A 22900-nucleotide genomic window follows, 5' to 3' on the forward strand; every position below is an offset into this window, starting at 1 on the left:
GAGGTAGCAGTGTGGTCAGGAATATGGTTGGGAGAGCTGGAGTAGCCTAGGAGCCAGATACAGGAAACAAACAAGACATAGCAGAGAAAGAAGTGTTTGACCACACTGAAATGAAGTGTTCAAGACTTGCTCCTGGCAGCCCAAGTGCCTATCAGCTGGTAAGGGGACTGGAATAATTCTGGTACAAACGAATCTCTCTCCAGTGCTAGTAATGAGGGGCTGTGACCCAGTGCAAACAGAGGATCTGGAACTGACTGGTGGCACAGAGAACAGCCTGGAGCCCAAAGTAAAGTACCATGGAAGAGACAAAAAGTGTGAAAGTAAGGTTACCAATGTTGATACTTCTAGGGGAGTTATCGCTAAATTTAAAAGGAAAAAAGTCTAGGTAGTGGAGCCCATTTCTCCCTTTTCTAACATTTGGGAGAAGTCTTAATTCTGGCACTACTGTTACAGATCATGTATCACAACAGTCAGAAATATACTCTCTCTGTTGTAAAACCAACTTACAAAAAAAACATTCTTTAGTTTCCTTTTTTTTTTTTTCCCTCACAGAGGACATTTCTGTATCTAAATCAGACTAAAACTTCTGTACCATCGCTGATAACACTTGATATCAAAAGACAGTTTTACTTGCAAATGAGGTCTTTATTGATTTCACCTTATTAAAACAATGTTGCTGCTTACATTCTGTCTTCAGTCATGGGGAAGTGACAGAAAAACCTGAACAGTGGGGAAATCTAGTACCTGTATTTAATAAATGAGGCTTCTATTGTAGATACGAATCTAGGAAAAAGTAAAGGATCACAGAGGGGAAATAGATCAACTGGAATTATCACAGTGAATAACTGCAAATATGACAACTGTGAAGAAAAGGTGAAAAGGAGGGAAACATAATTTTATCCTCAATATTACTTTAAGTAGGTTCTTTTACTATCCTGATAGCTTGCATATTATGTGCATGTTTAGACTGTACATTATAACTCTGAATTAACCTTGTTTTCCATTCTTCTGTTATTTGTCTTTTCAAACATCACCTTTCTCCAGAAATCTACCTTTCTTTCTTTGAACTTTCTGGCTTTCTTTTGTTTTAGATTTATCTCTAAGTATTCTTCATTTAGGTTGTAAGATGGCCATTCAACCAAACCCTCTCCATTAGGATTTCTGTAAACAATAAGAAAGAAAGAGTGAATGCAGGGGAATTCAGTCACAGAAGTTAAGACTGAATCAACAGAACAGCTAACTCACTATAGACTCAGTGCAAACCAGTAATGTGTGTCATGAATCTCATGATTCTTACCCATTTCGAGCAAAGTTAGCCCAGTACTTCATTAGAGTTCTACTAAGGTTCTTTTCTTCCTCTGTAACTTCACCTGAGACACAAAATAATTATTACGCGTGGCAGAAATCAAAACATTGCTACTACAGAAGCAGCATTTCATGCTGTGAGTATGTTGTAACAACTTATTGATTACAACAGAGGCACCATACCTGCCATATGTAAGTAATACAGCAATCATCAAGAGAAGACTTCAGTGCTCTTTATGAATGAAATTAGCATAATTATCCTTATTCTACAAATTGGGGAATGGGGGTGCAAGGAAATAAGGTGATTTGCCTGTAGCTTTTCAGCAAACTGGATGCAGGACAAAAAAAGGACCTATGTGTCCCAAGTCCCGTTACAACTCAAGGAATGGGCCACATGGTTTAGTTTCATAGATATCATTCTAGCTTTGTGGGACTGAAATTCTATTATTTAGAGCATGACTAGGCAAAAATTCCTTCATTCTGATACAAGACGGTGTCATTCCATGTCTCAGCACTTCAAGAATATTCTTTTAAATATAGTTACACATATGCCCACCGTATCAGGTAGGTGGAAATAATTTTAGTTAGTGTGTTATTAATTACAAATGCATCTCAATACATTGAGAAAAATCTTTGCTATTTTAATGATCTCAGTAAATTTAGGCAAATAGAAAAGGAACTGTATGGTGTTTTCTAGTGTAGGATAACATAAGTAAAAAAAAAATATAAGCAACATCGAAAGGCTCTAGTAACTGATTAACAAATGCTTTTACAACATAGCTGGATTGCTCCAAAGTTCAATGGAATAAAAGGAAATACTTTCATTTATGCAGGCTTTGAAACAGACTATGAACTACCGTGCAAATGACAAAAATAAAAGCAGAAAAAATGGTGAATTCACTTAAAATAAGTAGAATTTCTGTATTTCTTTGTCAAAATAAGAACTGCTCCTAATTTGTTTCACAGGAAAGAAAATACTCCATCCTGAGTATTATTGTTTTAGGCAGATGCAATTAAAACAAATTACTGGATTCATAATATTCCTGAGGATGTGGCATCTTGTATGTAAGTGTTCAATGACTGGCACATTCATTTGGACTGTGGCAACATGGGATTCTGCCTGAAGGAACCAGATCTTTCAGAATCCTACAAGAATGCCCAAACTGACAAGGCAAAGGCAATTTTGAGGGTACAACTTTAATCCCTCTTCAATGGACTGGTTCCATTTTGGATAAAAGGCTTAATATTGAGTCATGGGAGAAAATAGTTTTTAACCTAACCATTAGATCTTCATGCAGAAAATCAAACACTAGCATTACAAGTCTTGCTCTAATCAACACAACTGGAACACTATCTACAAAACAGACCTGAGTCCCCCATTCCCTGGAGCCTGACAGCCCATGGGATTTCCTGGAGAGGAGGAGACATTAGCTTAAATTCCTCAGGAAAAGAAGAGAGCCTAGATTTTCTGCTTCCTAAGCACTCCGCTAATCCCCTGCAAGTTTAATTGACCTTTCCTTCAATTTATTTTTTAGCCAAAGCTATTTGGCAAATTCACGAATAATGCTGGTATGATGACAGTGATGTTTTCTAGCAAATCTCCTATCTGCTAAATTGTTGACAACATGTGTAACTTACTGTGCTGCAGAAACAGCAAACTGTACATGATAAAGAATGGAGAAGACAGTAAATTATCATTAAACAAATTCCAACAGGAGAAAGGGTCATACTTTGGTCTCACTGTTAATATATGCACTTTAGTCTGATTAAAACAGAAGTAGCACTACTGAATAGAATAATGCCAGTGTTATGGGAATAATCTATACGCAAACACTGAATGTTCTATTCCTTACTGCGTAGCTGAATATCACCAGCCAGATACGGTCCTCCAAAGACAAAGCCAACTTCATCTCCATGATCAGCCTTCACATACTCTGGTTTACTATCCCAGTATGAAGTGGGCCGATGCTGATATTCAAAGAAGTAGGCAGGAGCTCCAGACTCTAGAAGATGCAACATTTAGAGAGTTAAAGAAGAGATGCATAAATTACAGCTGACATCAGCTGTTTAAAATATTACTTTAAACATGCCCAAAGCTTTATACTGGGCACATTTTTAATGTAATGCTACATTCAAATATGTATTTTTGTTTTTTAATTCAAAATTAAGAACTCACAGCACTTACACAAAAAAATGAAAGACTCACCCCAGGAAAACTTACAGAAAACAAAATAACATCAAATTATTTTCCAGTTCTGGGTATTTTGGCATGGCTTGTCTACACTTAAATACCAGAAAATCACCAGACCACAGAGTTGCTGACTTTCCAAGCAGCAGTGGGCCAAAGGAAAAATTCCAGGTTGCTTTAATATGTTTTAATTTTTAAGCCTGTATACTTCAGTTAGCAAACATTTAGCTGTGTTATCATGCTCTGCTCTCAATATATTGTGACTATAAGCACAAGTGCAAGACACTAGTACAAAGATTAAGGAGTACATACATTTGCTTCACACAGTCCTGGAGATCTATATCACTCTTCACCCTCAAGTTCCCAGTGGGAATCTCAAAAAGGGCTGCCTACACATGACAGGATTTTTGTCTATGTCATTTGATCCAGCATGTAGTAAGAGGTTTGAATACCCTACTGGTGTTCATTAGCTCACCCCTGTGATAATTCAGTGCTTTAATGGATGGCATAACAATTAGTGCATCCCCTAGCAAGTCCAGAAATCGGTCCCGTAGCTCAGCAGGATCATCTGTGTTTCCTAGATATTCATCCACTATCGCAGGCAGGAACTCTGATGGTACATACTATGAGAAAAAGGGGAAACAAGACACAAACAGAAAAATTATCACACTCTGAATTAGCCACTAAAAATATCATCTTTTAAACTTCAGAGATACTGCAAAGACACAAAGGTCCAGGGTAGCACCCATGTGGATGGGAAACCATGATGGCAAATAAAACCTATTCAGACTTTTTGTGGGGGAAAAAAAACCCAACACCAAAAACCAAACCAACCACCTCAGGTCGAATTTGCAACAGATTTATATGGGTTAAAACTCTACCGGAATCAACAAAGATCCAGCAACTTCTCCTGATAATACCTTCGGCTTCTGTTTTCTTCAGGAGAAAAGAGATGGTGGGAATAACAAAAGTAAATTATGAGTCCTTGAAAGATTTATGGATTGTTAGACTACAGGGCAAGACCAGCGGGATCTCCAAACACATCTTATGTATTTAGTGTTAGAATTTGCTGCTTGAAAGATACATTTCAAAACTAGGAGTGCAAAGTAACTATTTTAAAAGTTACATTTAATTTAATGTAAACATATTGAAAAATCCTGCCTTGAAACCCATCAATCAGAGGATTAGCCATCAGGTACCATAAGATTAGGGACACTATTACAGTAATCCTACATACAAATACGTAAGATAAAAATGTTGCTTCAGAGGTCTAGAAGGAAAAAGGTATTTCCCCAAATCCCAGACCTGACTGAATCCAACTTCTGTGTAACTCCATACACCGTAGTCCTGCCAACTTTGCTGTGCCTCTCCCCAAACCATAACATGACCTCAAGTCTTAGTAACACTATGACTCAAGCAGGGAATTAGAGAACGCGAAACTTCACAAATCTGTTATATGCATTAAAAAGAAATTTCACTTCTCAAATTAGATTAGTGCAACAGTACTTACCATCATTGGTAGGAAAAACTCTAAAGTTGAAGTGATTGATTTTTTATCTCCTATTTCCTTCAACCCTGGTATTGTTGATGTCTACACAGAAAAAAATAACGTTACTAGTGCTATTCAACTTCTCCAATATTTTTAACATCAGAACTACATTATTCCACTTTATTCTTACTACTGGTGTTTATTTTTAAAGCATTGTATCGTATGAAAAAATGCACTACAACGGAGCAGCTGTCTTGAAAAGCTTGTATTTATCGCAGCAAATGTTTCCTTGGTGAAGGTTTCTACATAAACCACTCACATTAAGTAGTTTATCCTTAAATCAACACACATTGTTAAGAAACTTATAAGAGCAGAAGGCATTAGAGCAGAACTGAAGCAAAAGGCTTCTTCTGTCCCAAAGGCTTATTTTTCCTCTGGAAGGGGAGATCTTAAAAGTCACTGGCAGCCTCTCTGTCTCTAGTCCAATTGTTTGAACTCTTTGAAGTAAAGATAAGGCAGTGCTCCTCCTCTGTTACATAAAATTACTCTTCTGCCCAAAAAATGAATTGGAACAGATTTCACTTTACATTTTTCCTTCTTGGACTCCCTACCAGCACACTCCCAGAGACACACAGTTACTATGCAGATTCAGAACAAATGCTTTGTAGTACATAGATAAATACATAGGAAATGAAGAGGAGAGGACACAAATCCACCTCCTGCAGTTTTGTGCACTGTATACCAACTGCTCATTTTTTAGAGTTACTCATAGAATTCATACGAGAAAGAATTTATGCACTGAGAATGGCTTAGACACCTGCATTATCCCAATACTCCGTCTTCAAATGAGATTTTCAAAGAACAGATCTTTCTACATGGTAACAATGAACACAGGGGCAATGACAGAACCAGCAGTCAGAGTTCATAACAACATACAGGGTAAGCTGTTTAAGGTGATCAGTGTCACATTTTTAAACATTCTATGTATCAGTCCTGAATACTGCGTGTTGTGGTGGAAAGGATTTGGTTTATTTTCCTTCAGTAATAAGCCCTTGACTGTTGCATTCTTTTTCCTCTCTCTGCCTGAATGAGGGAATAAAATTTTAGGATAAGAAAATCCTGTATAAACTTGATGTTCCAAGGATGTCCATGTAGTGTAACTTGCAAAACGAAGTCTGTCTCACTATTTTGTGACCAGCTGGTTCTGCATCACTACAGAATCATAATGCAAGCAGAGTTTACCTTGTCTATATATCCAACAATGCAAAGCCTTTTGGCCATACTTAAAAGGTGTCCTACCAGCAAATACCTTCTCAGAGTTGCTTGCATCAGTTAACACAAACATTCAAAAAAATGAAGAATAGCCATTAAATTACAGATCTAATATTCCAGCCAAATTCATTGTTGGTGACTCCTATCATAAATGGGACTGCATTAAATTCTTTTCCAGCCAGTATCTCTTCAGGTGACTTATGAAGAAATACTCCATCCAAAACTAAGGGTAGAAGTGGCATTTCCTGAAGGAGAAGAAAAAAAGATCAAATTACTTGTCATTAGTATTTTCAATTTTTCCTTGAAATCACATAATAAAATGTCCACATTTAATGTTCCAAGTGCAAAAAAGGGCTTTAAGAAATCTGAGTATCTACAGCCACTGTAACATAAATTTACAGCTTTGCCCAAGAGCATAAAATGCAAGCCTAGTTGGGTCATGGTATAGAGTAATGTAATGGTTTTCTGATCCTGTGCTGCTTCTAACTGACATTAAAACATACGTACACTCAAGTCTTGCTCACAACTTTACAGGTGCTGTGACACTTCACTGAAAATTCTAAATAGAAATTATGTGAAATTCTTTAAATATGGAGGGCGTATTTTGACAAAAGTTAAGAAAAATCAACTTTGGAACAGGCCAACAACAAATGCTCATCAGAGGCTGAGCTAAAGTTTTGCAAGCATTACTAAGTAAAATTTCACCTACCGCACCATTAAAGACTATATCCTTTGCTTCCTGGTTCCTTAAGCAGTTTAGCAGGGGGAGTGAACTACTCGTCTCACACTTAAATACACTTGCAATTTTCTGAAAATTATTATCAAAGACAAGAACTGTTAGCTATGAGGCAGTTTTTAAGGAATTTATAAACAGAAAATTATTATACACAGTACTGTTAATAGTTTTATTTAAGGGTAGACTTAGGTGAGCTTGATAGGGCTTCAAGTATTTTATTTTACTAGAAATACTACTGTTTGATCACAAAGTGAAATCATTCTGGTATACTTCCCTTTCTTGCTATATTTCCATTCATTGTTCTACAACAAACCTTGCTGTAAAGATAATATGAGGTTGTAACATAAATCAGATAAGGAAAGAAAATTCAGAAAAAGAACTTATGAGAGATTTACATTATTACTACCTGCCATTTCAGGAAGAGAAATGAAAAGGTACTCATAGAGAGGAATTTAATTTTAAAAGTTTTGTTTGGGGGTTTTTAAATTAATTTACGTCAAATAAAGGCCCTCCATAAAAGACCATAGCTGAGTAAAAACTGAATGCCTCTTCTGGATTCTAATTAAACTTTCCATAATAAATTTCATAGTTCCTGTATAAGTTACAGTGTGCATGAAAATGGACATATGCCTAGCTTGGCACGGGTGTAACTGAAAATACCTAACTTGACCCACAGATATGGTAATTGCATAACTGTACAACCTATTTCAAACACCAAATGAGATTGAAAATAAATAGACTGTTTGAATGAAAATTTACTTGGTGCTCATCTATATATTTATAGGTATGCCATGAGAATAAATTTGATCAACTTTGTTGGATAATATGCAATCAGATTTTCCCCTTTTTTCTTTTAACCAAATTGTCGGATATAAGAAATATCTATTCATGTTACAAAGGCTTTAAAATGAAAAAAAAAAAAATAGCCTACCTTAAGATCTGTTGAACAAAGTAAATCTTTATCAGGGGGGATTAGAATACCACTCTCTGATATTGCTTTATGAAAGAGACCCTTAGACAAAGGGGATAAAACCTGCCAAGAAGGGAAGAACAGAAAGTATTTATTCAACATTAAGGTCCTTATCCCAGAACTTCATGCTTGACTAAACTGCTGGATTCAGCAGGGAATCACACATTTTTATGTGCTTACAGGGGAAGTGTCCAGACTTAGCACAATGCCATTAATCTTAGTTTCAGAAATCAGATTAAGCATGAAATGTTACACTAAATGAGCTTTTGAAGATTTTTTTAAGACTTTACTTTTCAGTGTATCTACTGCATGCCTACATGTGCAAAAACAGAGCAAGATCCTGCAGATACACCAAAGAGCGTGACAGATCCTGGATCTCCACCAAAAGGTTCAATATTTTCTTGGATCCACCGAAGAGCTGCTACTTGATCCAAAAATGCCCAGTTTCCACGAGCATGTTCATCACCAGTACTGAAAGAAAAGCATAATAAACCAATTTCTCAGGAAGAGTAGAAGTTCTTCTAATACCAGAATAAAATAAATATCACCAACTTACATTTACACTACATGATTTTTTGCTTTACACACCAATGGATGGAAGTAAAAACAAGAACAAACATCCTATCCAGAACCAAATAAGCCCAACTATGATTTCATAGCAGGCTACAATAAAATGACAATGCAAATGGCATTTATGGACATTTCTTAATATTCTTAAGTCCTGATGTCAGTGAATTATGTACATTTAAACCACTGTAACAGTGGGAAGCTGGTGTAGAAGTTCAGCTGATTTAGAAAACAAAACTACCCATGCTTTAACATGACAAGAAGTACTTTTTACAAAATGAAACAGGTCATCTTACCTGAAGAATCCAAGGAGTCCAAGTCTGTACTGAATTATTACTACCACAATATTCTCATAGGCTGATAGTGCAGAACCATCATACCTAGAAGCACCACCGAATATAAAATTGCCTCCATGGATCCACACCATTACCTTAGAGAAAAAAGGGTGAGACACACTTTTATACATTGCTTGGCAGATTTCATTTGAAAAAGGAAGACAACATCAGGGAATTAGGAACTCCAAATCACTGAAGCTCAATGGGAGATGAATTTTAGGTTGGTGGACTTTTAATTTTACATAATAATATTTTTGCTAATGCAGCATCACATTTTGAAAAGCAATTAAGTGACTTAGGAGCTATCATTAGGTGCAAACTTCCTACAACACAAGTTTGCACAACGGGTTACGTACAGGTAACTTGTCCTTCTTGTCTGAACCAGCAGGGCTGTAAACATTTAGATACAAACAGTCCTCAGAAGTTCGGAATGGAAGGTGTTTTTCTTTAAAGTTTTTTTCAGCTGTTTTCAACATGGACAGATCTTGAGGACATCTTCACAGAAGAAAGGAAGCATGACTATTAGTAATAAAACTGCAATAGCAGCAATGTAATGACAACAGAGAAAACATACTTTTTCCCCACACACTGAATTCCCACAGGGGATATGAACTTTGTGTTACTTATAATTAGTTAGAGGTGCAACCTGTAAAAGTACAGCTCTATTCTTGTACTTAAAAAGCTTAATTATTTCAGCACAGTATAATGAGAATACATGATTTCCAAAGACAGGAATTTCCCAGGAAATCTTTGTGGTTCCTAGTCCCACAGTTCTTACGAAGTATTTCAGTACTGGCAGCATATTCACTGCCAGTCAATACAACCTCCTCACCAAAAATCAGACCTCTGCACCCTAATAAACATGACAACACTGACAAACATGAGCAGGTCCTACATACAAATGAACTGAACGGCTCTCACAGTGGTGGGTAAGAAGTTGCATCTCTCAGATCATTCCAGGGTTCAGGTGGTTCAGGTGGGGAAAACCTCAAGGATCCAACAGGGGCTTTTGCAAAAGGAATCCCAAGGAAGACATTTACAAGTCTGTCTGTCCCCTTCACGTTTGTTTGTCTCCCTTTGAGCCGTCCAAGTGTAATAGTTACTTCTGGCTCAGCACCATTCTGTCCTAAGTAACACATAAGATAAAAAAATAAATAAATTAAATTGCATCTTCATAATTATCAGATTTTTCAATGAAGCATTTTTTACTGATTGTTTTAGAAGATTTCATCTTATTCCTTTCAATTTTGTTCAGTTTTCATTTCACTTCTGTGCAATGACAGACACCCCCTGCCAAACACTCCTATAGCTGGCTCTGTCAATGACAACCAGAGCTAGGTAAAATGTAGTTCAGTCACTGTGCAAAAGCATAAAGCTTAACTACAAATTTCAGAACAACCAGCAACTGTCAAAATCATTAACATTTTCTAAATTTATCATCTGACAAGATCTTAACAATATTTTGTTTAGATAATTCAGAAATGGTTTTGCTTTCTACCTTTTAAGAAAGATATCATTTAAGAAAGTTTTATTTTCATGAAATCATCTCAGAAATTATTTCACCTCACAAAACCATTAATTTTTGCATCAAGCTTATTAGGATACTTTTGCAGACTGCTAACAAAAGTATAAGAGATGTACTGCCTTTGAAAACCACAACACTGCAATTTATTAGTGCAGTTGCTTCCACAACAGCGATAATAACAGATTTTGCATCTCACCTTCTGCTCCGCAAGTGATGAATACTATACTACAAAACAAGGTGCAAAGCAAAGAAATCAGGCTTTGAAGAGCCATTTTTCACCACCGTTTGGTCTCTAGATTATTTTCTGGTTTTATGCGGAAGAGAATGGTACAAAGGTCCCTGCTGAGGGCATTCTGAGTAGGGAGTGCAGCTAAATTCCTGTCTGAACATGCACTGCATTAAGCACTTTCAGAGCTGTATTTGATACAGACTGTAAATACAATCCCTTAGTGTAAGGCACCTAATCATTACCTGATCCTGAGAATGGATGATCTGAAAATGACCCAACACCATCTGTGAACAATAACAAAAGGTCTAATAGTAGTTAATCTGCCGTTAATCCTACAGAGGAAACACTGAAGCTCTGAAAAGGTTCCAGAGCTGTCGACACTTAAATTCTTGTAAAATAAAACCCAAAACAACAAAAACTTCACCACAAAACAGTATTATAGGTTACAAATAACTAAAAAGTAACAATAAAAAGAAAAAAAAATCAGAATAGTAAATGAGTGCAGAAGTTTTCATGAGGGCTAGCACATCTGTACCATAATGCGCTTTCCAGCAGGGACTGGCCTCCACCCTCCAAAACCAGCTTGTTATCGAATACAAACGGGCCTTCCGCATTTTTCAAAATTAGAAGGGGGATTCAAGTTGAGTGTCAGATCATAGCTTCTGCTCTATGAGCAGCCCCAGTGGAGGCCAGAAAGCAAGGTCTATTTACCAACACCTTATGGGGTATGTACTTCTCTCAAAAAAGTGAGGAAGGGCTATGACCTCAACTTACCTACAAAATAGCTTCCTACAGTGGAAATAGGCCGGCAATCCAACCGACAGTTTTTACCTACTGGCTGAAAAGGTCCTAAAAAAATTTGTAGTCTGTAGAAGCATAACATCCCTCAGTGTGGATGCCTGGCTCCAAGCAGATTAGCCCCAAGATCTTGTTCATAGTTGGGCCTACGAGCTCAGCCTGCTGCACTCTCAGTCTGCAACTGGCAAAACACCAAATACACGACAGGTCTTTGCCTTTCCACCTGTGATTCGTTTCACATCTCCTGGCTCATCCGCACTGCTTTAAGTTAATTCACCTTCCGCATGGGCACTCATAAAACTTGTGAAGCCAACTTCTCTAGCAGAGATCATACATCGTGTAAGTACATCCTGCTTGGGCAACAGGTTTGTCAGAGTAAATCAGTACTTCTTTAACAAAACGGGCCGCAAATGAGATAGGTAAAACAAGATTTTTCAGTGCCTAGAAGCGACCCTGAAGCCCCCGAGCTCCCCCGACACGCTGCTCCCCGCACAGCCGCCAGCCCCTCTGCTCGCCCACAGGGGAGCACTCCCGCCACGCGGAAGAAGGGCCTGGGCAGGGCCTGGGCCGCCCAGCGCCGCCGAGCGCCCGCCTCCGCGCCCGGTGCGGCGGCGAATGGCGTCCGGGCTCCTTCCGCCCCGCCGGCAGCGCCGCTGTGCCACCGCTGGCAGCCGAGGCGGGGCGGGCCTGAGCGGCGGCCATGGTGGGCCCGGGCCCGGGCGGCGGGGCGCCGCTGGAGAACGCCAACCCTCTCATCTACCGCCGCTCCGGGGAGCGGCCGGTGACGGCGCGGGAGGAGGACGACGAGCTGGCCGACTCCATCGACGACCGGGAGATCTTCGATATCCTGCCGGGAGGGGAGGGCAGGGCCGGGGCGGCGGGGCCGGGCCGGGCCGGGCCGGTCGGTGCAGCTCCGCTCCGCTTTCCTTAACGCGACACATCTCATTCGCTCCATTAACGACCCCGAGCACCCCCTCACCCTGGAGGAGCTGAACGTCGTCGAGCAAGTGCGAGTGAAAGTAAGATCCCGCTGGGCCGGGGGTCCGGCCGGCTCTCCCGGGCCGCCGAGGGCGTGCTGGGCCGCCCGGCAGTGCCGCCTCTGCCGCCTGATGAGCTGCGTTATTATTTTTTTTTTTTTTCTAACGTTAAAAGAGGTTTATTATAGCAGCTAAACATAGTATGAAAATGTCAGTGAGGAAAACTGTGAGCGATAAAGTACAGCTTCAAGCTGCATTTCACATAAATTGCCTCCAGGTAGTTCGGGGTAAAGCCAGTGCGTTTGGTACATGGAAAATGTTTGGTTTTCAACAGGTGAATGACGCAGAAAGCACGGTGGCAGTGGAGTTCACTCCCACCATTCCGCACTGCAGCATGGCGACGTTAATCGGCCTCTCCATAAAAGTAAAATTGATCAGATCTCTGCCAGAGAGATTTAAGGTGAGTAATAAAGTCACTCTGGAAAGCAAAAGGTAGGAATTGTGTTTGAAAAGGAAAAAAAAAAAAAAAGGCAAAAAAATAAGCAAAATTACAGTGAAAAATAACTAGAGCTTTTCTCATACTACGGATGGGGGAAACACTCCAGGAACCAGAGAGTGCAGTGGACTAAAATATTGATGCAGAATTACTGTTCTGTGACAGTCATGTCAAGGCGAGTGGGGATATGGAGGGAAGTCACCTGCAGTGCTCTGCGGCACAGGAGGAGGAGGAGGAGAGGTTGTGCCTCACCCCCTGCTTGAAGAAGGCTTAAGCAGATGGGAATGCAGAATATTCTGTGATGTTAGACTTGACTTTATTCTGCCGTATACAGTAACTGGTATTGGCAAGAACAGCCTTTTTTTCTCTCTTTGTTTTTGTCTTATTAAATATTTTGAACTTGAGCTTCCAATGTTTTGTTGACTTGTCCCCTTTTTCTTTTGTGATGCTTTTTAAGCTGGATGTTCATATAACACCAGGAACACATGCCTCTGAGCATGCAGGTAAGGTTTTTAGTGCTCTGTTGCGCAGTTGTCTGTATTTTTTTAACCTTGAAAATTAGAGAGGAGAGAGATTCCTGCACCTGCAAAACAACTGTGTAGCGTCTGGGACTTTATGTGCGTCAGCTTCTGGGGGATGTTGCAGCACAGGAATGTGTAATAATGACATTTAGGTATGTTCTGTACCGTACTTGAAACATCTCCTCAGGCAACCTGTGCTCTCAACTACTCATTGATTTGCCTGGGTTATGGAAGACTCAGAAAATGGGGAGAGGCTGGGGAGAAATTTCTTCTTGTGTTACACCTACACATGTGTAGCTCCCTGCTGCTGAATCATAAACAGCTCACTGGTTTAACTTGTGATAACATGCTAGCTTTGACCTTAGACTGCAACCCTGCAGTGTACTTAGCATCTGCAGTATTACTAGTCTACCTGCCAACCATAGCAGCAGTGTGATTATGTGTCTCAACATAAGATGCTTTAAAAAAGACATTGTATACCAATGTTTTGACCTGTTTCTTGTGGTGGTTTTTTTGGCACAGTTAATAAACAGCTTGCTGATAAAGAACGTGTAGCGGCTGCTTTGGAAAACTCTCACTTGCTGGAAGTGGTGAATCAGTGTTTGTCTGCTCGATCATAATTGCCTGATGAGGACAAATTGGTATTCTGCTATGTTAAACTCATTTTGTATATAAGTGGTGATGCTACTGTTACACTATACATATATCTGTGAGCAAAATAAAATCTCTTGGATTTTCTTAAAGAAAAGTTTCATTACTCATACAAAAAAAACATTTTGGAAATTAGCTTACAGGCAGCTACAAAAGTATAATGAATATTGAGTTTTAAGTTTTATTACTCATGGCATAGGTAGGATTTTTCTTTAAAAAGACTTGTTTCAACCCAGTTTTAACTAGTTTCTCACTATCCAAAATTAGTTATAAACTGCATTTTAGAAGTGAATTTTGCACATGGACTTTACACCAAGCTAAATGGCAGTTAAAATCTTTACATTCATATGACTGTTTTGGACTGCTAATATAATTTTAGCTTCAGACATCAAAAATTGTATAAGTTCATGTGTGCAGAGTTGTAACACATTTTAGCAATAAGTATAAACACTTCTAATCATCTGCGTAGTTTTTTATTGTATTGACTTGGATTAGCCAAATATGGAGGGCTCTTCAGACCTGTATAAAACATGATTTATTTTTAATTACTCATTACTTGTGGTAGGAAATACAGTATCTTTGTGGTGGGGTTGGGGTTTTTTTTTAAGTACCTGCCACAATATAGGAGAGAGTAATTCATAGTTTTCAGTACAAACAGTCTAGCTACCCTCTGCTGAAAGACTTTCCTGGCAGAGTTTGACAGCTAAAGGACAAGTTCTGCTTTAAATGTATTGAGATTTAATACATTTAATACAATACATACACACCAGAAGCCTGTGCTTCTGGTGTGGGAAATGTGACATTTACTAAACTATTGTCTGGCAGAAATTGACAATAGAAAAATTAATTAAGATAGAATTCCAGAATTAATTTGAACTTTTGTAAAAGATGTTTCTAATGATGGACCACATGAAGAACAACCTGTTATACAAATACTATCAGATATTTTGGTGCCTGCGCACATGCAATATTACCTTCGTCATCATCAGTTATCTAGAGAATAATTAATACACTTTTTAAAAAGTAGATTGTGCTTACCTGTTTGATGGTAATGCTTTATATTTCAGTAGTATTTTCTCTTGGAGGGTCTCAGATGCTATTTTAAAAACGTTGAAGCTTGTGAACACTATGTAGACTACGGCCTAGTAGTCCAGTCTAGTCTGTTGAGCAGCTGAGGAAACTGAGGCAGTGGTGAGCAAAGAGTGACATTGAAAGTCACATAGCAAAACAGGACAGAAACAAATCCAAATCTTCCCATTTCAGAAATGAGGCACCCGGTTTGCACAGGGCTTCTACAGAAAGCCAACTCTGCAGAAAGCCGTAGTCTGCTTATTTGGCTTAGCATCCTTCGAATGATCAGTGCTTGCTTGGATGTATGAATGAAACTGTGAATAAAGACAATATTTATGTCATATTGGGAAAGGAGCAGAACGACCTAGCTGTTAATAGTATCTCTCCTCTCTGCCTCTCTTGCTGAATCACTGAACTGATTAGTTCTGACAACATTCGCACCACAAATGAAACTTCAGCCATGGCAATGCATGCAGGCAGCTCAAAGGCAACATGCTTGGCTGATTGATTTTGTCTTCTGGGGTTTTTTAATAGAAAATGAGTTTTGCCCTCACAGATTTTGGGGAAGAAAGGAATGCGAATATGTACCAGGGGGAAAACAGAAGGATGACTAAGCTGCCAACAGATTGCTTCAACCTGCACTCCAAATAGAGAACGGATCAGTAATTTATGCTTTGTTGAATCTCTGCTGGGCTTTCAGCACTACATAATAATAGTGTTAAATAATTTATTGGGATGTTGGCACTTGCCTTGTGAAGCACACTGTACACAGTAACCCTGGGAGTCCACTTTGCACCATTTACCTTCTCAGAGAAATTGTTTAAATTTATAGTGTGTAGTCAGGGGATGACTTTTCTGTAAAGGGACTATTGTGGGATATCAAAGGAAAGGTCTGACTTCTGCTGTTTAAGGATGGAGCATTCTATTACATTAGATCAGGCATGTTTCTTTAAGTGATGTGGATGTTATATTAATGAGATGATAGAAACAACAGTAAGGACAAACCCCTTTGCTGAAGATCACAGCTCCTCCTGTACAGGCTCCCTCAGCCTGGATACTTGCTAAATGGTAATGTACCATCAGTTCTAGCAAAAGTCTTCCATTCCCTGGTTTTAATGATCATTAGCTGACTCCTGCTGTATGGAGATAAAGTGGGAGAAGAACACATTAATTTGTTACAAATACTTCTTTTCAGACTTATTTTTCCAAAAAGCTACTCCTAAATTTAGCCTCTGGAATGCTTTGTAATAGGACACATTCCATCAGGAACTATGACCCTTTAGAGCAGCTGTGTTGAATACAAACAGCCTCATTCAAGTCCAGGAACAATGCCAGAAGCAGACATCTGTTTCACATTCCTAGGCTCCGGGCAGAGCCTTCCAGGGGTGGCTGAATGGCATTCACTACTCTCAGTCTGCAAACACTGCACTGGGAGCTCCCTAAGGCAGCTGGCGTGTTGTGCACTGGAGTAACCTGCCATGTGTTTGAGCCCACAGACCGACACCGTGCATCAGGGGTTCCACCACACTGCACATACTTGGGCCTGCCCACACAGTCCTGGTCCCTCTTCCCAGCTGCTCCCATACCGCCACTGCTGCCTAGTACCAGCAAGCTGAAACTTCTGAAGGCTGTTTATCCCCTGATGTCACGAGTGGCAGGGAAGCAGCTCAGCAGCTTTGTATCTAACGATGCAAGTAAACTGTCCATGGAAGAACTTCATACTTTAATGGTAATATTTCTTGTGCTCATTGGGTGAAGCAATGTGTACCCACACACTGGGAACTGTTAGTTAAAAAAACTTATTTTAGTCTTCTAGCCATGCTTAAGATTGATGTGTTTATGTCAATAAAGTGCTTTGATAAAGATCTCCCTCTGGAGCTTTGATTTATAAACTACATGTTTTACAATGGTTTTTTTTATAGCTGTTAAAAAAATTTCCCTTTAGCCTGTCAAGCAGACAACTATGCCACTTTCCTTTATGAAATGTGCTGCTCGGCGTATACAGACTGAAGGAGTGGCAGAGTAAACTTTTTTCCCTAAACAAAAGTTTATAGCAAAATCTTTCAAATGTTACTATGGAAAGGTAAGTATCAGTAAAGAGAGTAAAACCAGGAGAAGGTTATTACCTGTGTGTTTAAGTCTGCTGGTGTGCCCCACAACCATTTGCCAGCAACATTTAATAGCACATAAAACTTTCATCCCACAAAATGCTAAAAATACACATTTTTACAAAATGTATAAACAGCACCCTTATTTTGTTCCACACACTTTAGTAGTTGCAGAAGTTACACCATCACATTCTGTAACCTTCTTATATATTTCTTAATTAATTCATTTCTTCTTTCATGTTCTACCTGTAAAGAGCTTTTGCATCCTGCAGCAGGTTATCTCCATTCCTTAACTTTCCTTTGTGGATCAAAGAAGCAGCCCTGTCTGCAGTGATAAAAACATCCTGGTGGTTTGGATGGTTGGAAATCCTGCTCTCCCAGCTTCATTCCACACACTCCAGGTCACTGAGTAACGTGCCACTTCTCACATCAGTTTTGTTGCTTTTCAGCATCTTGTTGCAGCACACAAGCTTCGGATGCCAAGGCTGTCCTCTGTAGTACAGAAGTTAAAACAGTCTCTGGTCCCTGTCATTAGCTCAGCTCCCAGGGCAGGGCTGGAGGGAGTGAACAGGGCAGAAGTTAATTTCCAGCAAGTCTGTGGAACAAATGTAACAGGGAAATGGGGAGCAGCTGCTGCCTGGGAGCTTTGGGAGGCCCAGGAAGAGAAAGAGAAGGAAATGGCAGGGGTGTACAACACCTCACTGTAGTACCACTAGCCTTGGTCTGTGGCAACATGGCGAACAGGAAGCTTCTGCAATGCTGGAGGCTTTGTCCTCCAAACTGCAGGGGAAATATGAGCTCCCATTACCTTATGCTAGACATCTCCCATCCCTCTGGTTTCCTTGTTCCCTACAAGCTGGCTGCCTGAAGCAGAGATTCTCACATGGGGCCTGTAGCCAAGGCACGGCCACAGCGTGGCCCCCCTCTGCCGTCTCTTCCTGGGCTGTTGCACAGCTCATCCCATCCCACCAGTGCCCTCACATTGCTGTGGGTAACAAGAAAGCCTTTGCTGTCCCACCACAGGTAAGTCACCAACAGCACCAGGAGACAGGAGGATCAGGACAAGTATCTATGTAAAACTAATGCTTTATGTTGACAGAGGGAGATGCACACCTCGCCAGATCATAAGTGCAGTGGCCAGAGTGCGGGCAGCAGCTGTGTCTATGCTGAGCCAAGCAGGAAGACCCAAGTGACGGGCAAGTCATCCCTGCCAAACTCTCTCTGCTCGACATGATCCTCCCCATTATTTTGATGTAACTTTGAGATGATGGTTTATCATAGCACTTTTTTTTCCTAATCTACACAAATTAGTTTCATCTGGATTCCCATCAGATGTGTCACACATGGCTTTGACCAAAATAACCTCAGTAGATTGTCAGGAGCTTGCTTAACCCCAGGATGCCTGGCAGCTTGATTTCTCCACACTTTTGCTAATGGAAGAGCTGGCACATGCTCTGTCTAAGGATTATGAAGGTATCTAAGCAGCAATACTTTTTATTTCCTCTGCAAAGTGACAAATAAATCATCCATGTAGTCTGAAATGCTTGCAGAGAAAAACAATAAATGCCAATAGATTCCAATTTTTTTTCCTAACAGTTTTAATAGAACAAAACTAGTTTTATTACTGAAAATCAGAAAATAGTTTCATTAACACTGCAGCCAACTCTTTTAAAAACACAATTAGTTTTGAAGTAGACAGAAAATAATGATTAGGAATGAATCACATAAATTGTTTCTCTTCAAATTGGTACTGACTTATTTTCACAACAATGCATTTTAGACACTGTTTTTTGAAACATAAGTCAATAATGTAAAGACCCTGTCAAATTCTCCTTTATTAATGATTCTTACTAATGACAAAATTTACTAGGAGCTTGAAACAGGAGCTTCTATTAAAAAAATTTCTTCCCCTTCAAACTCACCATTCTGGGTGTGATCCTGCAAATTTAGAGCTTAATTGAGGTTATACTCTGGATTTAGCATAGAGGTGTGGGAGTCTTGTCACATTTGTTTTTGTTGGTTAGAAGAATATTGGGCAACTCCTTGTAAAACAATTGCAAGTTAATTTTTTCAAACAAAAAGTAAATGTATCAGCTTAACCTCAATCATAACTGCCTTAAAGGCATATGCCATTTGTGTGTACACATTTCAGTTCATCTGTAGCCTAAGCACTTAACTCCATAGAAGATACAGTTATGCAGTAATCAAGTCATATAATTAATAGTTTTCTGCATTTTATGGCTGAATAAATAAACAATATGGCGTAGCTGCAAATTGTATACACATGAGTTAATGTATCCTACCAGTTTAGCACTTGCAAAATATTCTAATACTTAAAACTGCAGGAACATTGCTATGAATGTTATAAAGACACTGTACCTCCCTCTGACATTTTACTGTGATCTGGTCTTCATCCTCTTAAAAGCTGCTTGAGTCTTTCACTGAGTACAAATAAATTGCGTCTTTTTTTGGCTTGTAGGCCTAACTGGGCAATCTGTGCTTCACCATGAAAAATGACAAGATGAAAGAGACAACGTGGTATGAATCGTGCCTTGGTCCAGCTGGGAAGAATGGAAGCCATCCCACAGAACAGGCTCTGGAATACACAAATAAAATAACATGCCAGAGAGGAAATACATACATGAAAGCTGCCAAGACTGTGATGTAATGTCTCTGATTAGCTACATTCAGGTCTGTACCAGAAAAAATACTTGCCACAGAAACTGCAATGCACAAACACTGATGACTTGAGAGTGCCCTACTCCAGGACAGGTGTTTTCCCTGGTGCCTGCAGGTCTCCTGCCAGCGCCATGCATGGCCTGTCCCAGCCATGCAGGCTGCCCTGCTGCACCCAGACTGGGAAACAAAATTTGAAAATTATAAGTTAAATACGTCTTTGCGTGTACAGACAAACTATCAAATTAGCAAGATGTAGAAAAGGGAATATAGGAGAAATGGGAAACAGGATAGCTGAAATCATGAGCCGACATCACGAATCCTGGCGTGGCTCAGGGGCTGATAACAGCACCCCAGCGGACGGTGCTACGATTTCACACAGGCCAATGGCTGTCCTGACACCTGGCCAGCACAAACCTGGGTGAGAAACAAGGTAAGATGTTTTCATCCAGCATGTCAGAGCTCCTGCTGCCTCTCAAGGCTGGAAAGAGTCCCTCCAAAGCACAGAAGCTGGCCTGGCACCTCCATCATCCTCTGCTTGCTGGGTTCATCACCGTCATCTAGGGCACCAAGGCATCGATGCCTGTGCTGTAGATGCTAGATCACATCAGTTTTTTGGTTCGCACTTAACTGAATCCCTTCACAAGCATAAAATAAGTGTTCACCATTCAAAACAGCTCTGCCCTACATATAGTGATGGACTGTACACACAACAGAATATCTTTTCCACTCATAAAATCTCTTTTTTAAAGCTGACACGGTTTCAGCTGAACTGAGATACAATTTATTTCAGCTGACTTGGTAATTATTGAAGCATTCCATTTTAATTAGGATGACGGTTAATGAAATTTGCCATAAAATCATTTGGGGGTTGTTGCCTTCGTAAAAAAACTTACAAATATGTAATAGATATAGAGAAATAAATAGGAACAGTATACAATGCATTGTTATTTTCTGTGAGAGCTAATCAAAGGAAGCCCATACTTGACGGTGACAGGATGACAGACTCATTTGTCCAATGAACCGTTTTCTTCTTATAAGGCAAAAAAGTACTGCATCTGTATGAGATCATCTAGAAAAGTCCTCCTTCCTGAAAAATACTATATTCTTTTTTGTTGCCTAGCTACATGCTGCTGTTACCTTAGAAGGCTGTAGATTCATCTGAATGATTCTGGTGGTGCTGATGTGCTTGAGCAGAGGAGTAATGCCAATATATAACCCTTTCTTTGGTAAAGATTATGAAAGGAAGCGGTGAGTGTGAAAAGAAGGAGCCTTTGCAGAAAAGCAATTTACTGTATTCATCATACTCTTTTTGAGATTAATTGTTGAATAAAGCCCATTTCCCCTCACAGTCCCGGGTGCATGAGCAAGCGGTGAAATCACAGACTTGATGCTTTTGACGTGAGAGTCTGATGCCAAGGAAGCATTTGCCTGGTTCATGTTAATTACTGCTGTGAGTAAGTGTAGAGAAGGGAAAAGACTGTCAAGGCCTGATTCTGATCTCATTTCCAAAACTGTAAATACGGAAAAATGCAATGAAATGCTACCAGTTTGCTGAATTTTATTACCACCAGAGAATGGGATCATCACTTCTTTGAATATAAGTAGCTTTGATGATTTGGAAAATTAAGAGAGTCCACTTAAAATGCCTAAAGCCCGAAGATTTACATTGTAACGTGCCTGTCAAAGAAGCCTCTTACAGGGAACTCTGCCCTCAGGCATGAGACATGCAGAGATTGAGAGCTGGGCAATAATTCTCTGGCACTTCCCCAATGTGATCAGCAGCTCAGCATGCCACTGCCTCGCCAAAGATTTCAGTACGCTGGTATTCACTAGATGTGGGGAAGTTGCTTGCAGGAGGAATAAGATGAACAGGGAAAAGTTATTTCTTGCCTGCTTCACTGCAACTGGTTTGGGTGTAGAATGTCCTTGATATGTGTCAAGATTTTGCAGTTTTATTTTTAGGACTGAGAGACTTTTAGCACTGGAGTTTTGATTCAGCTTTTTCTAGTTAGGGCTGGTTTTGAACTTAAGGCCTGCATTTGCTTTCATAAAATAATATTTTTCAAGTCTACTGTCTATATTCTTTATATAAGGTACACACTTCATACCCTTCTATTACCTCAGGCTATACTTGTGCTTGCTGTATTTTATCATGAGCCTAGATCCTGACCATTTTATATTTTTTGGAGAGAAAGTGGCAGATAATGAAGCATATTACGAAGATCATAATTATTATTACATTCTTTCTCAAGAATAAAATCAGAAAGAACTTTGGTAATTTAAAGTGAAGATAAGAAAGTTTATTTGATTCTAGTATAATTCCACAATAAGAATTTTTAAGGTCTTCATCAGAATATCTTGCGTAACAGCAGAGGCAAAGCAGGAAATGAGACATTTAAAAGAAACAGAGATGCTTATTACTGCTATGATGCAAATGTGGAATTTGCCAAACTCAGCACATTCCAACTGGACAAATTCTGAGTTTCTCCTGGAATAGATGATAACATCTCTCACATCCAAATTCCTACCCACTTTACACGAACGATTCCATGACATCATTCACCACAGGAAAAGACACCATAAGTTCTGCACTGGCTTATAAAGATGTGTAAAGCCTTTCTAACTCAAACTCAAAAGTCTCCTCTGTGACTGTGAGGTTTCGTCCCTGCTTCATTTGTTGAAACAAAAGGGAAACGGAGTTTTCCCCACAAGGGAAACAAGATCAGAATTTATCACCTAAAGCAAAAGGCCAGCTATGTTTTAATTCTGGTCACCACCAGTCCCCACCAGGAGCCTTAAATAAGGTACAGCGATTCTAAGCATTATAAATGCACATTTGGACACAAAACTAAAGTTCTCTGTATAAGAAAAAATAGATTAAAAAATCCTTATCCTTTTTTCTTATCTAGTACACAGAAGAGGGCAGCACAGTTAAAGTTTCGATTTATGTTGCCACAAACATTATAAATTGCGTTTCTGTCTT

General features: G+C 39.5%; 2 protein-coding genes and 2 long non-coding RNA genes across 7 annotated transcripts; 2 read left to right on the plus strand and 2 right to left on the minus strand.

The window, feature by feature from the left end:
* Window positions 1–624: 624 nt before the first annotated feature.
* Window positions 625–11879, minus strand: LOC141948563 (fatty acyl-CoA hydrolase precursor, medium chain-like). 4 transcript variants are annotated; one of them, XM_074881184.1, is made up of 13 exons: window positions 11692–11879; window positions 9784–9988; window positions 9219–9357; window positions 8824–8957; window positions 8278–8431; window positions 7922–8023; window positions 6964–7062; window positions 6359–6499; window positions 5004–5084; window positions 3969–4116; window positions 3159–3308; window positions 1298–1370; window positions 625–1161 (listed from the first exon to the last, which is right to left on the minus strand). In XM_074881184.1, exons 1-13 carry the CDS (start codon window positions 11744–11746, stop codon window positions 975–977), a joined length of 1668 nt encoding a protein of 555 aa, XP_074737285.1. In that variant the 5' UTR covers window positions 11747–11879; the 3' UTR covers window positions 625–974. The 4 variants fall into 4 exon arrangements, with proteins under 4 accessions (XP_074737285.1, XP_074737283.1, XP_074737284.1 ...); XM_074881182.1 differs by lacking the exon at window positions 11692–11879 and adding an exon at window positions 11391–11631; XM_074881183.1 differs by lacking the exon at window positions 11692–11879 and adding an exon at window positions 10584–10690.
* A 123-nt stretch (window positions 11880–12002) lies between these two features.
* On the plus strand, window positions 12003–14156 carry CIAO2B (cytosolic iron-sulfur assembly component 2B). The gene is made up of 5 exons (XM_074881186.1): window positions 12003–12256; window positions 12354–12433; window positions 12726–12851; window positions 13345–13390; window positions 13931–14156. Exons 1-5 carry the CDS (start codon window positions 12115–12117, stop codon window positions 14026–14028), a joined length of 492 nt encoding a protein of 163 aa, XP_074737287.1. The 5' UTR covers window positions 12003–12114; the 3' UTR covers window positions 14029–14156.
* A 360-nt stretch (window positions 14157–14516) lies between these two features.
* LOC141948565 (uncharacterized) lies at window positions 14517–19748 on the minus strand. Its single transcript, XR_012630504.1, has 5 exons — window positions 19618–19748; window positions 17485–17792; window positions 16136–16266; window positions 15098–15444; window positions 14517–14578 (listed from the first exon to the last, which is right to left on the minus strand). It is a non-coding gene; the product is annotated as an uncharacterized LOC141948565 (long non-coding RNA).
* Window positions 17804–19893, plus strand: LOC141948566 (uncharacterized). The gene is made up of 2 exons (XR_012630505.1): window positions 17804–18434; window positions 19718–19893. It is a non-coding gene; the product is annotated as an uncharacterized LOC141948566 (long non-coding RNA).
* Window positions 19894–22900: the final 3007 nt, after the last annotated feature.

This window comes from Strix uralensis, chromosome 12 (genome assembly GCF_047716275.1).
Source record: "Strix uralensis isolate ZFMK-TIS-50842 chromosome 12, bStrUra1, whole genome shotgun sequence".
Taxonomy (NCBI): domain Eukaryota; kingdom Metazoa; phylum Chordata; class Aves; order Strigiformes; family Strigidae; genus Strix; species Strix uralensis.